The sequence below is a fragment of the Rhipicephalus microplus genome, chromosome 2, assembly GCF_043290135.1.
Source record: "Rhipicephalus microplus isolate Deutch F79 chromosome 2, USDA_Rmic, whole genome shotgun sequence".
In the NCBI taxonomy this organism is placed as follows: domain Eukaryota; kingdom Metazoa; phylum Arthropoda; class Arachnida; order Ixodida; family Ixodidae; genus Rhipicephalus; species Rhipicephalus microplus.
In genome coordinates this window covers 272,881,599-272,900,224 of record NC_134701.1, presented here as the reverse complement: position 1 = coordinate 272,900,224, position 18,626 = coordinate 272,881,599, and the positions used below count along the sequence as shown (strand labels likewise).

Below are 18,626 nucleotides of genomic sequence, written 5' to 3'. Positions count from 1 at the left end.
ACGCACAATCCCTACTTTTGTAAGATTCGACAATTTTCATTCATTTTTTTTCACTAGACATGAACAAACAGGACACCACTAAATTTTCATCCTTCCACAATGTTCCTACAAAGCATACATCAGATACGTTGTCATAAAAATACAGCCAAATGAAATAGGTCGGTTCCAAAATACTCACCCTTCACATAGCTAAGGAATGCTCATAGACAAATTCAATCTGAAATTAGTACTCTCTTAACAAGATGTGGCTTTTTATGCTCTCGAAACATTTTGCCTCTGGCATCTCTGGGACCCCCAGAACTGTGCAGTTAACCTGCTTTGCAACAGGCATGCTCCCGGCAGCAATTTTTGTGTCTTATATGAGACGTCTCTAATAAGCAGGGTTCCACATCAAGAGTTTTCTCCTCAACCCGTATTTTAGTGTAGGCACACTGGTGTCTTATACCCATTGGTCTCTTATATCAGTGTCTCTTATAAAGGGGTTAATCTGTCGTGCATGTAACACATATGGTTGACTGTCCCACCAAATGTGAGCAGTATCTAGCATCGGAGTTGTTCTGGCCACTTTTCAAATGCACAAGCACAAACGTGCAGCAACTGCAAGCAAAGAAATAAAACGGCACCAGTGAAGTGTTTCAGACATTTATTGTCATGTAAAAAAATGTTTTCGAGTCACAATCATAGCTATGTACAGGATAAAAATGACAATGCTATATAGTTCCGCAAAATGCAGGAACCTCAATCAAGATTAGCCTCAACAACCCCGCACACAAGCCCTGCAAATGGTGAAGTACGTGCGAGGACGGGCTAGAAAATGAGACGTGCATATTAAAAGACTAAAAGATCAACAAATACTAATACTGCCACTGCACCAGACCGTCGTCGTCTGAAGCAGTTTACTAGACCGTATTTCGCCACTGCATGATACAAGACACGTCATGACAAATTGCGCGGTGATGATTGCACGCCATATGCGAAAGGGCTTCCAGCGATGAAGCAGAAAAAAATGCATGCAGGCGAATACTTAATTCACAAATGGTCCATCGCGCGCTAGGGCTTAGAAGGGCAGCATTTGAGAAGGCTTCAAGTGGGCAACAGCATTGAACCTGTGCGAGAAACGAAAAAAATAGTTTCACGATTTATTGAAGCTTGCATCGTGGCTGGCTTGAATCATTCTTGTGTTTCGAAAGCAGCAATGCGAAGTAGAAATGCACAGAAAGACAAAGCACATGGTAAAAATTCTGCTCGACTAGTTTGAATAACATATTTGTACATTGAAAAACTCTTAATAAAGGGAGGGCTCGATTGACGATTTGTTTGTCTAGTTAGGAGTCATTCTAATAAAACCAACAGACAAAGCTTAAGGAAGGTATAGAAGACCTTACTTGTATGCTTAAAGTGCAGTACAATTATGGCAAATGGAAAAAAAGTATAGTGGATGAAAATTTTTGTCCGCAGGTACAAACGAGCTTGCAATCTTTAGATGATGCATCGGAGGCTCTACAAGCGAGCTAGGGTCACTTTCCCATTCACTTTATTGGGTATGTACGAATAGTAAATTTTAGGATCGAAACTAATTCAAAGTGAATAGTGATTTGGTCAAATAACTTTAAATTGAATTCAAAAAGCATATATTACATATTACAGTCGATTTCGGGTATATCGAACTCTGATATATCGAATTATTTGCTATAATGAACAGTTTATAAATCCCCTTGATTTTCCCATGCAAAAAGTATGGGACTGTTGAACATGTATAATGAACTCCTTTAGAGCGTAACACTCTGATGTATTCTTTGCTGCGCCGGGCTGAAGCCCACAAAGTTTGGTTATTCTGACAAAGATTGCCAATTTTTCGGTTGCATTTTGATCACTCCTTGCATGCAAAAGGCAGTGTTATCCATTGCTTGCGCAGCATATGTGAATGCACCGGCACATGATGCGTGATCTGTTGTAGGTTGTAACGCGAGGACACGGTGTTTCCAAAGGGTCCAATTCTCGGGGAACAAGAACCACATGAATGCGGAGCGACTGGGCGGCCTCGTCAGAACGCGCGCATCCATACCCTTTTTTTGTTTGCTCATGCATGAAGACACACGGGCCTGAAAAGCATGGCCTTTGAGATCTGCAACCTAGTGACACTAGGGCTAGAAAGCCCTGGTGTCATCGCCACCGCCAAGATATCAGTGGTGAGGTACATGGTCATTTTGTTAGTTGTTCGTGGACAGCGTTGTCACTTTCGGCGTTGCGTCACTCGTAGCGATAAAAATGACGTCTTTGGAAGGACATCAAGCGAGGCACTGCCGTGCACAGGGTCCTTGTGAGCTTTGACAACAGGGAACAACTTACAGAGAGTCATCTTAGCTGACGAGGCACACGGTGCCTCAGTGAATTTTGCGAAATATTAGCATTTCCAGGCCCCCCTTAGGATGGGACTACAGAAAGACTTCATTGGTACAGGCGACAACATCACTGTTTTCTGCATAGATGCTGATATATCATGTCCGATGTTGCCGGTGTCGAAGTGAACCCGTGTGTTTATGAGGATGCCAGCACTATCGCCAAACAACATTTTACAGTGCTGCAGAGCTTGCATCGGTGCTCACTGTCAATCATCGCTTTGTGGCCGAAGGGGCTGAATTTGCTTATTTTGAAAGCTTCAATGCTCGATTAACGAAGATGAGTAATGAACATGACCGCGTGCAAAAGGCAAGTCCACACACTGTCTTCACGAAAAATGAAGTGAGGTAACTTGCAAAAGAAGTTGACCTTTCCTTAAGCATACTGTGAGCAAAACCTCATGTTAATGCTTATTGCGATTTTTGAAAGCAGTTTCAAGAATTGCAATTATAGTGGGGAATTCACAAGGCAATGACCAGTGGGACCTTTTCTTAGTGCGTAGCGCAAGCTGTAGACGCTGAACTGCTCGAGTATCTGTCCGTACCGGCTGTCTGCCTACTACCTGGCGTCGCTATTAAACTCCCTTGCAAAGTGGTGGAGGTGCTGGGTACGCAAATCTGGAACTTCGAAGCCGGAAGCTGCCCGCTGCATCAACAATGCCAGATCAGACTACCAAGCAAGGCGCCGCGCAGCACAGCACGGTCCAATCTCAACTGGTCATTGTGCCTACCACCCTCAGACGAACGGCCTAATGGAACGTTTCAATAGAACCCTGGGAGACATGCTCGCTATGTATATTGATTCCAACCACTAGAATTGGGACGTGGTCCTTCCTTTCGCGACGTATGCTTACAATATGGAGATTCAATCAACAACAGGCTCAACACAATTCTGCCATACAATCCCGATGCCTCCAAATGGCCGAACATGCCAAAGAGTGTCGTCAGCTTGCACGGTCCTTCACAGCCGATAATCGAGCTCTCCAAAAAGATCACCATGACCGTGATCTTGTTCAGGACACTTTCCCCGTCAGTTCTCATTTGCCTGCGACTGCCTTTCCACTCTCCTGGCGTTGCTATTAAACTCCCTTGAACAATGCATTAGGATAAGCCTTAAATACTCATTTTTTATATCCAATTACCACTATTAACAAAACTATTTCATGATCCCCTTCGAGATCAATATATTTGGGAGAGACTGTACAAAACAAAAGCATATTTGTCATGACTCAACTGAGTGTGTGTGTAATTACACACACACACACACACGCACGCACACACACACACGCACACGTAGCATAACTGATTATATGTCCCCCGGTTTCACACAGGCTGCATTTTAGGACAAATCTGTTTGGTCCCGGCGAAATCCCCATAGTGTATTAAAAACCTTGGTTATACGAGGCAGTTTTATGCCGACCCCGCATCTTTCTAGGACTCGAACATTCCGTCCAAAAGAAAACGAAAGACATCTACTTTTACCCAAATCAAACGTTGTCTAAACGAGTGAAAAATATGAACTTGCACTTTCCTCGGTTTAAGATTAGAAAAGTAAGAGAGAAAGGATGTCTTCTTACAACGGGAAAGTCTTCTGGAAGTTCATGCTCTTCTTACATACACCTCAATTTTGTGCCCACGTATCCGATGTTACCTAGTCAAGCTCTATCCAAGCAGAGTAGCTTCAGCTGGCCGAAAAGCCGATATTTTTCACGTTTTCGGTCCGTAGAAACTTTTCCTGGTCCACATACAGCTAATCTGCTGCCTTCGTCGCACTTGCAGTCACAGGCTTGAACACGTTTAATGGGGCGACACAGCAGTGACGTGACGTCAACGTTCATAATAACAGCGGGACATCACTAGCTGCACTTCACAAGCCAACAAATTACAATGCACACAGCTCAGCCACGCACGAAGGCATTCTACGGAACACGAAAACTCGTGATCCGCTGCCTTTATGTGAGTGATGACACCGACTCTTCCGTTGGGTTTAGTGCTATATTTTTTTAAGTTGAGATTTGCTCACACTTCCTCCAACTCAGTAATTCTGCTTCAACTGCCACTGGCAAGAATACTTTACCTTTCTTGCTGAGGCACAAGATTCTGCAAAGGGCTTATTCAAGCAGTCTGTGCCCGTTTTCTCGGCAAGGCTGAGTGTCGCTGCCTATAACTTTAGTTTTTCGATTATACGCTGGTTTTGCGTGGTACCCTAAAAGTTTTGCGTGGTACCGGGTTTACACTGTACATACATACATACAGTAGACGTGAAATGGAACCTGAAGGGACTGGGAAAATGGGTTTTATTTAACAGGAGTTCCGTTTACTGAGAGATGAGCAAGCGTGCAGTATGCAGGGATGGACTAATTTAATTACATAAGAGGCAATTGTTCCATTTAAGCAGCATTTCCGTTCAGCAGACTTGTATTTACTGAGTGCCCACAGTGTGTGCCTGTATAATATTTATGTATATTTTAAATAAGCCAAAGCATGTGTAAAAGTCATTTTTTTATTCTAAGGAAGCGAAACCTTAAATAGTAACAGGATTTGACTTTCTGGAGAATGCGAGTGATAACCAGGCAGATACATTATATGTTAAAATTTACTATACTTTGCAAATAAAAGCCAGTATAAGAAGCTTTTAAACCTTAATGAGTTCATGTGAGAGTAGTATGTTCATTTACCATTAAAGCGACGCTTGACGGTAGTACAGATCTCGCCCGAATGTTTTCATGGCCGTGTGTACCCTTCCACTGTAGTGAAACCACTTTTACAAGGGCTACATGTAGACTTGTATGCATTTATTTGTTCATTTCAAATACTTTGAAATTTCCAGTTAATATAAAATCTAATCAAATCATTTAAATATTTGCAACAACCTAGTATTTATCCATGTTTAATCCTAGGTGTTTTAGGCAGCCAGAGGTCTGATCAGTGGCACAAGAAGCGTAAACGTCGCACTTTCGCAGCACCATGCTGCCAAAAGAAGATTTGGTCCAAATAAAATGTACTACACGAAGGAGAAAAAAAGTTGGAAAAAACATTCTAGGATGTCGAGCTCTTTATGCAATTAAACTTAAGTGTACAAAATGCACGACAGAAAAACAGAAGAGTGCCTTCCACAGGTTGCGTGTAAAGAAAACTAAAAAATGTACTCACTTTGAGTGCTTGAACTTCTCGTGCACCGCCTTTTGTTCACGGTTAGATGCATTGCAGAATGTGCTGTACAGAGAATGGATGCACTCCCGGAAAGCATGCACTTCGTAGCCTGAGAAGTCGACGAGGTCTTGGCCCTGCACAGCATCGCAATCGCAGCTCTTTACCGCGTGTCGATAAAACTTAAAACAAAAGACTGCAATCGGCCTGCAATGCTGTTTCTGCAAGAGAAAGCTAGATGGCCTGGCAGCAGCAGTTAGTGCTTGACCACAGCTCACTAAATTCGCTGCTGCTATCAATAATAATAATAATCTGGGGTTTTAAGGCCCAAAACCATGACATGATTACGAAGGACGCCGTTACGGAGGGCTCCGGGAATTTCAACCATCTGGAGTTCGTTAACGTCTACTCACGTTGCACAGTACACAACCACCATGGCCGACGCTAACACTGAATATGAAGATCTTTTAAACAAAATTGCTGTAGAAATTGAACTACTGCCTCCGATACAATTGGCTTCGTACTTCAATTTCAGCAACCTTGTTTCTCTCTTGGCAAACAACTTATTTTCCTGGTCCTTCCAGGTTCTTCTTAAGGAAAAAATACTGTAAATGGGAGAAAAAAAAATTCGCCTACCAATTTAGCCACTGTGTGGCATAGCAGTTCAACTCAACACAATTACATCAAGGATAGAAAATTGCCAAATTTAATACCCTGATATAAGGCAAAACCACAGTGAAGAGAAAACCGAGCACTTTTAGCACAGAATGGAGGGTTGCAATACAGTAGAATCTCGACGATACAAATTCTAAGGTTGCTTCAGATGGACTACATTATATAAAATATGCGGTGATTTGGTGCTATACCAACGGTTTCCCCAGCCGCCGTGGACGATTTGAACCCGCGATTGACCGCTGCACGTGAACGGCGTAACGCTGCTTGACCGTGGGAGGAAGGCCTGTTCACACTTGGCCACGAAGGAAGTGAACGCGGCAAAACTCTCGGAAATTTCCCTCGCTTCGCTGCCTAAGTGGTCGGAAAACCGCGCCGCGAGGCCGACGCGGAAAACTTAGTCCTAGACCAATTTTTCTGCCACGCAGAAATAGCAGCTCACCTTTTTGCTTCAAGGCTTTGGCTACACCACAGAAGACTACACCAGCTACACTAGCTTTAAAACACGTAATATAAACAATGAGCCGCAAAATCAGGATGGCGACGAAGGCATCTGCGGTGGCTTGAGTTGGCACAATCTCGAACTACCCGCCCAGCATGACAAAGCTTACGACTGACAATGACGCGTTCATCGAGAGCCTGGTTTCGATTACAGTCGCTGCCGACACCGAAAGTAGAAGGTGCAGCAGCTGCGAGACTGCATGCCTTAATGTGCCTCACTTTGGCACTGCCGCTTGAATGCGTTGTCGCCGCTGCTAGTGTGTTGCGTTGCTTGTGTTGTTTCTACTGGGGTATCTCCCAAAACAACGTTTGTACAGACGTAAACTTGCATGCACAACTAGAACCCTGTACGAATTTTAAAGGAACACTGACATCAAATTTACTAATGCCAAGATTTTTGCGTCAGCAAGTAGCTATAGACCCTGTAGCAGCGATTTGCGACCCATAATGCAACTAAGGGATGAATAACTATCACTTTTATTGATTTATATTACTGGGATCTAGCACTATTGAAAAACAGCTGGCAATCTCGCGATTTTTAGCACTGAGAGAACCAGCATTGGCGCTACCTCGCGATCACCTCCAGATCACGCCACAGCTGACCACTTCTCCACAGAAGAGCGACGTCAAGCTTAGCTGCTCCGCAAACATCTCGTCTGCTAGGCGGACACATTCAGTCATGCCTTGTCACCTGCATTGCTGTTGTCGCCGTACAAAGTGTCGACTCTGGTTCAATACAATAGTCTAGAGCTTGGAATCCCCGCGATTCGTGATGTCGCAAATTATTTTTGCTTCGATTGACCTTTCGCGGAACAGTGATTTCGAAATGGATGCCGTTCTAAGCAGCACTGCAGAGGTGCCCGAGGATGCAGGTTTCAGCCATGTTCGCTCGTGTCTCAACCAGCTAAATTAATGTGTTTTGGCATGCAAAGCATTCAGGTATATGCAGAGGGGTCAATGCAATATAGCTATCGCGAATGAGCATAAGCGGAGAAATAGAATACGTTTCCTGTTTGTCAGGTTCTTTATTGCGCCTTCAGATGGCCCGACCTATCCAACCTCTCACGGTTGACACGGTATTACCACTTTTACATGGACGCAAAGTCTACAGATTAACCAAAATTCAACGAAACCTGCATATTACTTGCTAGCGATGATATCCGACTACACGCTCTTCCACTTTTGATAGCTTGTGGTCGTGTTGATGTGTAACACATACGTGATATGAAAAGACACCCTCATTGCGCTTTTTCCGGGCTTCGAACTAGAAGACTGCAACTCACGATTCCCCGACATGCTGACCGACAAGCACACGTTTAATCATGCTCTTTTTTTTCGCCATTCTTTTGAAGGTGGTTTTATCTTGATAATTTCACGAAATCATTCAAACCGGTGCGATGAAGATCAGATGCAACAAGCCACGACTGGGCTAGACTGCACTTGCGCGCGCTAGCCCGGCCGTGGACGAGCGAGTGCGTTTCTGCGCTTCGGCGGCACGATAAGAACACTCCTATTGTACACGTCATTGCTACTAGGGCATCGTCACTCAGGATGGTATTTGTGGAATGTATCACACCGAACACGTAGCACTAGTGTCGATGTCGCAGGGCAGTCTATTTTTCGTTTTTTCTCCTCAACTTTATGCGATGGATGCCGTTCAAATTTGGCCAAGAAGACCTATGCATACCAAGCGACCGAATGATGGGCACATCTCGATCTTGAAATTTGGTGTCAGTGCTCCTTTAATGCTCAGGAAATGAATTCTTAAGCGGCGAAGGCGGTGAGATGTATACGAGGGGCAAAACGAATGTGAACATTTTCGACTGGCACAAACGTGGTTATCCGACCGCTCTCGCATTTTCGCTCGAATGATCCCGTGAGAATCCTCCAATACTAACTGTTTTTCGTGGTCACATCACGGCGCGTTTTTCTAACGAACAATTTCTAACAAGTTTTGCCGCATTCCCTCCCTTTGACGCCAATTGTGAACGCTGTTAAGCACCTACAGCATGAGTGAGGAAACCGCAGCACTTTATTTAAAGGCAGTGAAAGCAGGAAAGTTCAAAAAAACATCACAGAATATTTTACAGCAAGTAGTAGTTGATCCCAATGAAGTTCCTGTTCATCTTCATGACCAACTTGTTTTTGGTTCATACCAATTCGGGATGATACAAATATTTTGCATGCCATTCGTATAATCAAAATTCCACTGTACTAAGCAATTTGAAAATGGCAGTTTAATACTCGGGAAGTTGTGCACCAAGTTGTGAAACGTACGCTGTCGTTGGCAAGAAGCTAACCTAACTTACCGTATTTACTCGATTCTACCGCGCCCTCGATTGTAACGCGCACCCGATTTCCACCGCGAAAAAAAAAAAAAGTAAGACATCGATTGCAACGCGCACCCATTTGTCTCGCTGGCCCGCACGATCACACCACTCGAAAAAACGACTCCTTTCGGGAGCGTCTTCCATTTAAATATGAGGTACGGGCGAAGCTTGTGCCCATCTGACGTGTAACAGAGCATTGCCGTCACTGTAGTTTTACCGTGGACCGATGTCCGCACGCGAACTTGCTTCGCCCCCTTCTTCTCGACGGTTGTGGTGCCAGGCATGTCGAAGAAAGAGGCGTCTGATCGGCATTCCCGATTCGCCCAAGCAGGTAGCCGTTGTTGCGCCGCAAGTTTAGGACGAACCTCTGAAAACTGTGAAGCTTTTCATCGTACTCCTCCGCAAAACTTTTCGCATATGCATGTTCCCCTTCGGAGGGAAAAGCCTTTCCTCTTCATAAAGTTAGTTAGCCAGCACCTGCTCGCTTTAAACTGGCTCCGCATTAGACCTTTTTCTAAAACTAATTGCATAGCCCGCACTTGTAGCAGTTCTGTCGTCACGGGCCGCTCGCTGCCCAAGCACATACTCGCCGAGCAGCTCTTTAATTTGCGGAAACCGACCCTGCTGTGGTCCACTGAAGCCTTTGCGTGAAGCTTTGCTGTCGACAATCTTCTGCTTTTGTTTCCGCCGATCCCGCACGCACGTTTCGGGAACTCCGAACGACCGCGATCCGAAACGACCGCATCGCGTGTGCGTTTTCGCACACGCGATGGCTTTTCTTTTAAAAGCGGCATCGTGGTGCACTAGTTTTTGGAGTCGGCCCTTCCACGCCGTCGATGCTAATGCACTACTAGATGACGAACTCCTCAGCACACGTACGAAGTGCCGCACATGGGAAACACATAGGCAGTAATGGCTAACGCGCCATGCCGACGCACGTAGGGGGCGGCCATTTTGGATTTGCCGATGGCAATAGATTGAACGTATTTTTTTTTTCGTACTCGATTCTAACGCGCATGCGATTTATGAACTCGCTTAACCGGAAAAAAGGTGCGCGTTAGATTCGAGTAATTACGGTAAGTGTACAGACACGAAACTTCGAGTGCAAGCAACTTGTGGGATAAATTTGTACGAACTAACATGCATTATCTACGACATATTAAGGAAAAATATAGCCTAGAACATACCTAAAATCAATTTTAAAGGGGTGCCGACACCTTTTTTTTTTTTTTTTGGAGGAGAGTTTACCATACAAATCTCCTGTATACAGAGACTGCTCTGAGCAAGTGTGAAGCTCAGAAAATGCTGACAAGGTATTTTAATATTAAAGTCAATTTGCTCGCGGTGCACCTCCCGACACCAACACTAACTTGACTTCAGGCTATCTATAATGACGTCAAGCACCTAAACACACATATGATAGATTACGTGCCGCCTTCTCGATCGTCTGCTCACGCGGTGCGGTCACTGCCATGTAGTTTACCTGTGAAGCGAGCTACTAGTGGAGTCGGGAATAATGTACGTGCACGCGAATACAACATACACGCTTACGAGAGGGCAAAGGTATTGTTTTAGAATTTGTTGTCATGTCGCCATATTTTGCCCTGCGAAGTCTTGTGCTAGTGAAACAGGGGACAATAGGTGGAAGTTTTGGTACTTGTCCTATCCGGCGCTGAAACAAGCATGGGTCGGCTTCATATGCCGCAGTTGAGGTGAAGGCTGGACACCAACCAAGTCGAGTTTACTACGGTCGCATACAAGTGCAACATGCCCGACTTTGATTGTTGACGAAGAACCTGCGCCTTAAAGCGATACCATGCCAACGTTGTGCCCCCCTGCTGTGACAGATGCCACACGTGCGGCGTGCAGCAGGTGAAGCAGACGATCGAAGAAACGACGCATAGATTAGGATGCGTCAAGACAACTTGCGTGTACACATACTACTGCCTCGTGGCACTGTTCGCACCATGTTGCGACGTCAAGGTGCAGTAGACACCGAAACTAGCTCTTAAAAGGATGCTGAAATTAGGTTTTCAGGTTGCTCTCACGCTTACCTGTACATTACCTACGCTCTCGAAGGCTTGGCCTATTATTTGTTGCAAAAAAAAAAAAAAGACAAGTGAAAAATTCTGTGTCAGTACTCCAAGATGCGTGTTGTGCTTTGGGTTTCGTGTCAAAAACCAACTGCTGCCTGCATCACAATTTTGTGTTAACTACCACGCTCGTTGTGAACACAATTTCCTAGCAGACCTTTTACTCGGAGAGGCCGGGGGGGGGGGGGGGGTAAAATATTGTTTCGGACGAGATTAGAGCAGCTCCCAGGAAGCCTTCGTTCATGACAGTTGTCAACACAGTGCTGTTGTGCATGCGGTTTTGCGTACTAGTGTAGCCAACTGTGCTTACATGAATATTACTCTGGGTCACTCTGCTTCCTGAAACTGCAACTGGGAACTGGACATAATAAAACTATCTGAATAATCAACAGTCGTGTGCTCGAGCAAACTAACTTTCCAGCCGTGGCAAGTGTCTCGTTAGCTACTTATTTCAACAGGAAAAACAACACAGTAACATGAAACATACCCATGGATGCCTGTTGAGGGTGTGGTTGGCCAAGCAGAGCGCTGAACCAGCGATGATGCTGGGCAGGTACTGGAGGTAGGGCTCGTCATCCATGAGGGCAAGCTCACACAGGTACTGTAGACAAATATGCAAAAGAAGACAGCTCATGCTAAAGCCAATCAACTGTCCTATCAAGTTGGAGAGCTGGAGTAACGAGGCAGCGGGGAGGAAATGAACAGAGCTATGATGCATTCCAAGTGTTGAAAATTCTGGCAATTTCGAATGCCTCCTTGGTCAAAGAATGAACCGTACTACTACTATTACTACTACTGTTACGCGTGTACACTGGCCTGTCCAGCTTTCGCGCTAGAGGCTGTAGTGAAAGCCACAATGGTGAATTGTTGTTGAGCAAGTGCTGCGGAAAGCCCAACCTGCCAATGAGGTGACCTCGAAAGTTGAATTTGAGATTCAATAAGAGGGCGGGAGGGGGGATGCAAGAAGAAAACAGGTGCATGTGTTAATTCGCCGCATGTCTGGGTTACACTGATGCCATAGATGCACGATTTCGAATAAAGTTTGCAGACGTCAGCAATTATACTTACTGGCCCTCTTGATTACATGGCACATACATTTAGGCGCAACTGTCTCGGTCGGTTGCTCAACAGAAATCTTAATGCGCCTTTCCCCATGACACCAATGTACTGCTAAGAAAGACTCTAGCGTGCATTCCACATGCAATCAGGAAATTAGAAATGATGCTTTAAGTTTATTTTTCTTTACATGGTAGCACTAGCACTGTATGGCTATGCCTCTACAATGAGGAATGTTGGCAGTTATGAAAGCTATTGAGACGCAGTTGCAGCAATTGAGAAATGCAGGATTACATTAACACATCCTCCACAGCCCTAGACAAATATAAATACCTGGGCAAGATAGGTAACCGTGTCTGGACACTTGCTAACTTCTGTGAAACGTAGCAAGAAAGCGTACGATGTCGGAGAAGCCACGTCAAAGCAGAGAACCTTGAGCACCACTTGCTCCATCTTTAAGACCTGATGCTTGGTGTACGTGTCGTCAGTAATGTACACAAACTCCGTCACTTCTGGAGGGTAGATCTCTTCAAACTTCCTGCGAGTGAGAAAGAAAAGCCAAGGGGTACAAAAAAAAAATGAAACAGCCTTAAGAGTGTGTGTGTGTGTGTATAGATATATATATATACATATATATATATATATATACATATATATATATATATATATATATATATATATATATATATATATATATATATACAGGAAATTGGCGGTGCACAGCTCTAACAGTATCATTGCATCACCAGGCTTGTCCATAGTTTTCAACAGTGAACAGTTGAAGGAAATACAGCTACAGTATAAACTCTGAAACAGAAATTACTAGTAGTACTGTGTAGAGAATAGAAGTGCTGCCTAAATGGAAGAAACAATTGGTCGCTCCAGTATTTGATTCATTCACAAAAAAAAATTCATTCGTTGAAACTAAAATTCTGTCTGTTTTAAACGAACCCACACACCTAAACCACTAAGGGTGTTGCCCCAAAAGAGAGAAAACTCTCTGCGCATTATGAAGAGACCCACAAGATTGCTTCTGTACCTGAATTCAACTAGCACATGGGGTTGTTACCATATAACAAAGTCGAAATATAATTATACGTATACTGCGGTCATAAGTGAAAAAATTAATAAGCATAATGGTTTCTACAGTACAGCCAAAAGCACTGAACCGATCGATGGTATACGAAACTGTTCTTACGCGGCGATGAGAAGCGAGGCAGTGCCGACAAGTTGTAACCTTGTGCGCTGCACTGACATGCTTGACAGGAAGCGGTCGACGTAGGAGACTGCAAGAAACAGTGTCTCATTGTGGAGCTGGTATTCCTCTGCTACTTCGACGAGCCAGTCGACAAGTATAGTACGCATTGTAGAAGTTATGTCCGGCTGCTTCTTCATGTAGTTTGCTTTGCAGGCAAGCCTGACCTAAAGGAAGAGAATAAAGAAAATTCATTGATCACTTCTAATCACATTACAAGCTAACTAATAAGTGAATAACAATGGGCTAATCAGTAGTTGCAGCAAGGCAGCAAGAGTGCGAAGGTGGTTAATCACCTTGCTAAGGGTTTGTGGGAACCGTGGTTTAATGGAGGATCACTAATGCGAAAGTAACAGTTTCTTAAGTTACTTTTCGAAATGCCAACAAACATCCACTTGAGCCGGCTCAGCGAAACACTTATCAGCAATCAGGCAATTAGTCATAGGCCACTACAAGGATTTTTCTAAACATGACCAAGAACAGGCTATGGGCACCACAGCAAGCAAACTAGCATGTGTGAAGGCTACAAACAAGGACTAAGGCAGACAAAAACTTACCTCTAGCTCTTTCAAGTACGCGAATATGTCTTTCGCGTATTCAGGACTCGATTCTTGTTCCCGTACATCGCTGTATGTCATGGGCTCGAGTGTGTGAAGGGACGTGTCCAGGACCATGGGAGATTCACTAGGTGCTGGAAATTTAAGGGGAAAAAATAGGGGGAAAGTAGTAGGAGGCATAGGGATGCAAAGGTTGCAAGAATTGCCATATGTTCATCTAAGCATACCATATGTTCACCTAGCAGTGTTAAGACTTGTTTGGGCATGCTGGTTCATATTTGATGTGCAACAAAGGAGGGCTAATAAGTGGGTTTAAACACAAGACAGAAATTGTAGAAGCTTTACATATCCTGAAGTATTGTGATCAATGGGCATTCTATCACACTGAGAAAACGTTGCCTTCCTAGTAGGTCAGGAAAAAAAATGCTAAGGGGGGCTTCAAGAAGCCCCCCTTATTGAAGGATGTAACAAAAATGTGAAACGCCCCTTCACAGAAGTAGTTGGTTGCTCAGTGTGCTTTGATATGAGGGCTTCTACTATGTCTATTGTTTGACCGATATAGCACCACTTGAAGTGGATGTGTCCATGTTAGTGCCAGTGGCACATCATCCCAATGACTAATGCCGATTACCATAATTTAAGTGTGTTAGCTAAAGCTGTTAACATATACCTGGACGCAGCATATCATGAATTCCATGCAGAGATGGCATGAAGAAGCACATAATAAACACTGGTACTCTATATGCCCTCTATCAAAGCACAGTCAGTTGAGGAGAGACACTGCTAGCCGTGCATTCCCAGGTAGTAGAGTAACCTTGGCTGTGCTCATGTGTACACTACCACACCATTTAAACAACACTGGAGTCTGAAATTCCAAGCTTAAGCCTCAAGCCTGCGACAGCATCCGACATCCTACCGGCGCTTGTGTCGCCCCACCAAGGCACAACGTTCACCAGTCCACATTGTTGCCTTTCTGCAGCGTTTATTGCTACACTGATCAGTCTGTGCTATCGCACTATGAACAGTAGGCAGCAGAGAAACTCTTACTACATGTGCAAGCTGCGCAGCTCAAAGAGCAGTCACACTAACACAAAACGAAAAGCGAAGACTGCAACTGTCTAGGGAGACTCCTTGATGCTAACACAGCCAGCTTCCTCGCTGGCATCGAGACTAGCTGCAAGGTCATCATATTACTCCTAATCGTGGCTCATAAATCACTACACTGCCTCGCAAACCAAGAGCCCCATGCAAAAGACGATGTGCATTTGTGGAGCCTTTGCACGTGTGGTTCGGTAATGCAGTGGTTAAGCATTCTGCCCCTATCACTGTGGACTGAGATAGCTTTAGATGCGAAGCAGCTCTTGGGCGAGCCTGTGTAATGCTGTCTCTCCGTCCATACCGCTCCCTTCGCCGCGGGTGTTAGAGCAGTGCCAAGTAGCTCACGCCATCATAGCAGTGCACGGTGATATCTCTCTCCCTTGCCTGCTGCGCGCTCGCCTATGTCAGCTCTCTCCCTGCACGCTCTCCACCGCTCGAGCCCACTCCTCACATGAACATCTCGCACATGCCACTTCTCTCCATCTGTCAACAAGAAGCCACGAGGCGACGGGCGCACGCGCCTCAAGAATCTCGCGGCACCTATAATGCGGACAGCGACGGCGCTGACGGGTGGGACGCCGTTGCGGCGTGGTTCCTGCTAGTGTGCGCGTACCTTTCCCAGCTGTCACCAGCGTTACGAAGCTTAGCGAAGCTGATCGCGTTTGCGAAACACCGGCGAGGCGCAAGCCAGGGAAGCCGAACACAATCGTTGACAGTGGAAGACCAGCGACAACGACGAGGTGCGAGTCAAAAACACCTATTATGTTTGAGAATATAGATGGCGTGCGGGTAACACCAATGAGACGCGAGCCCAGGAGGCAGAGCGCAAGCGTTTTTAATGCGTCCCGCCTCCCGTGCCTTTGCGTTTCAAACGTTTACTGAAGTGAACACTACACCGAGTTTCAAACCGTTCTTCCAGCACTCTCGTCGGCGCCCGTTTCCACGCCATGCACACCGCTGCTGCTTCGCATCCCATCACAGTTCTCTTCGGGGAGATGGTCCATAGTTTCTTGTCATACATTAGTGTGCATTTCCCCATCACATCCGTGATGGAAGTATGCAAGTGAAGCCTTGGTGGACCCCAGCCTGAAACACTTTTGTGTTAAAAAAAATGAGTACCAGTCCTGCGTCTTCTTTAGCTTTTAGCTTCCTAGTTCGTATTTGTTCATATATCTAAGGTGCTCATTGCAACTCTAAGGCAGAGACCGTCTCGCTGTTCGCCCACAACTTACCTTCGTCTTCCGTGCGACAGTCTGGCGACATGGGCACCACCATGGAGTTTTCGGAGGCTGCTGGAATGACGAGGCTGATGGGTTCGCTCGCTGGAGGCACTTGAACTGCGAGTGTGGCGCAGGGCTGGCCTGTAGAATCGCAGGAACCATCCTCAAAGACTTCGAAGCGGCCAGTCTGCCGACTGTTCTCAACGGCGGCTGCTTCAAGACGCGCAGATCTTCTGAGGGCAATGCTTTTCTGCGGTGGTGTGCGTTGGTAAATTAGCAAACATTTGCAAGTTCAGCTAGGAACAGACACTGGCGTGGTCTCGAATGGCAAGTCCTAGAGTCCACTTGTTCTACAAGCCAAGCACGTAGCCGGAAACGTTTTCGGGGGAAAGGGGGGGGGGCACCCCTTTGAAACGGTCATTTTTTTTTGCTGCCTATGTCATAGCAGAAAAAAAAATTCTGAAGGGGGGGGGGGGGGTGCTATTTTTGGCTACGCCCCTGTTCGTAGTGCGCGAGGCCATGAAAATGTGGCAAAAACTTCACTAGGGTAGTTTTTTTTTTTTTTAGTTCAGTGCGGTAGAAACAACACTTTATACGACAAAAAATAATAGCTAAAAGCAAGAAAAAATATAGTAACAAAGGCGAAAACGTGTCGGGTGAAGGCGGCAACGAGGACAGGCTGAAATGCAGTTGGGCCAATAGAAATGAATCGTGCAAAGTCTGGAAGAAGCAATGATTCAATTACAACCACTGTGAAAAGGGTGCAACAGGAAACAAAATCGTTTTCGCGACGAATAACGAGCGAACACCGCCGACGGGAAGGAGAAGTAGGGTAACACTAGCACTATAAATGTAAGGAAAAATCAGTGGGAAAGCAATACCCTTACGTAAGCATTAGAATGTGATGTCCGGTGAGAAAAGAGTTTAAAAAGTAAGCTGAACGCTTGAATGTCCAGGCAAATGCAGCCACCCGCGGGAGCTAAATATCACGCTAGGCGGAAAAAAAGACAAAAAAGCAGCTCACATTTAGTTTTACCATAAGCGAAATTCCTAAGGGGCACGAGCTTTGTCACGACAAAGGTCTTTTCCGTCAACGCGTGTGCTACAACAATAAACAATGGTAGCATAACCCCTCCGCCACCGCACCGGCAAAGTCGGCCATACCTGGTTGCCGCACTCTCGCTTCGCCAACGGCTTTTTTTCAGCCACCCGGTTGATCTGGATACATCCTAGTGCCTGTCTTTTGGGAACGGCTGGCATGGAGGCTTTCCCTGCCTTCACTGTTATCTTGGGGTTCTGATTTAAAGGCCTAGAGTTCTCGTCAGCGTAGCCAACGGTCACGTTACGCCTCGCCATGTTTGAAGTGTCTCACGAGCGCTTCTCTTCGTTCACGAACGACGTCGGTGAGCTCGCCGCTTCACAGGCCTTGTTGTTTCATGTGGCGGGCTACTCGTTCGACGGTCGCTGGCTGCCGGAATCCCACGTTCGTCGGCCCCTAGAAACGACCGCTGTGTTCGAGTAGCAAGGCCACAGGCGACGAATGGTCCGTCCCTCAGCTGGGTGCGCGAACGTTAAATTCCCCGCGATACAGTTGGTCCACACGAATGAACCAATCGCGTTGGGCAGTTTTACTTAACGTGCGCAGTACGTCACCACTTTGCGCGTGCTTTTTTTTTTCTCGACTGCAGCGCCGTTTGCGGGTAGATAGGCAAGTTTAGTATCGCAAAAATATCGCGATCTTCAAAGAACGCCGGGACAAATAAATGAAACGCAGCGCAGTCGAAACGTTAAAACAAGGATATGTGCGTTCAGATTATGTGCGTTCAGCTGGACTGCAACAGGGAACTCTATCTGGGTCTCTAAGCTCTAGCCCATATCGACCACAGAGATATATGTGATCTGGCAGCATAGAGAAGCATCACAGAACACCTAAGCATTCAAGTTTCCGGGTGGTTTCAAATATTGCCGCCGTCTGAGACGTTTAGTCAGAGACTGTGACTTCAGGTTTAGCGAGAATTATGTTTTTTGTTGTATGCGGCATAGCATATCTGAAAAATAACACTGCTTTAAGATGGCTAAAGTGGTCGTAATGCATCTGTGAGATAGCAGATTGATTGGGCTTCTTGGTTACTAAATGTATTGATAGCAGCACAAACGTAAAGCGAGTGGAGGAAGAGCCACATGAGGACAAGCACGTCAACAAAAAAGATGTTAAAAAGTTTATGAAAAATCTAATCTGGACATTCGGAACATGTCCAAGCACAGGAACTATGCTATAAATGCTTTAATTCCTTT

General features: G+C 45.4%; 1 protein-coding gene across 1 annotated transcript; it reads right to left on the bottom strand.

Moving 5' to 3' along the window:
• Positions 1 to 626: 626 nt before the first annotated feature.
• On the bottom strand, positions 627 to 17,915 carry LOC119169961 (G2/mitotic-specific cyclin-A). The gene is made up of 8 exons (XM_037420968.2): positions 17,496 to 17,915; positions 16,344 to 16,581; positions 14,014 to 14,147; positions 13,400 to 13,623; positions 12,535 to 12,739; positions 11,633 to 11,746; positions 5,553 to 5,686; positions 627 to 1,106 (listed from the first exon to the last, which is right to left on the bottom strand). Exons 1-8 carry the CDS (start codon positions 17,685 to 17,687, stop codon positions 1,058 to 1,060), a joined length of 1,290 nt encoding a protein of 429 aa, XP_037276865.2. The 5' UTR covers positions 17,688 to 17,915; the 3' UTR covers positions 627 to 1,057.
• Between the last annotated feature and the right edge of the window lie 711 nt (positions 17,916 to 18,626).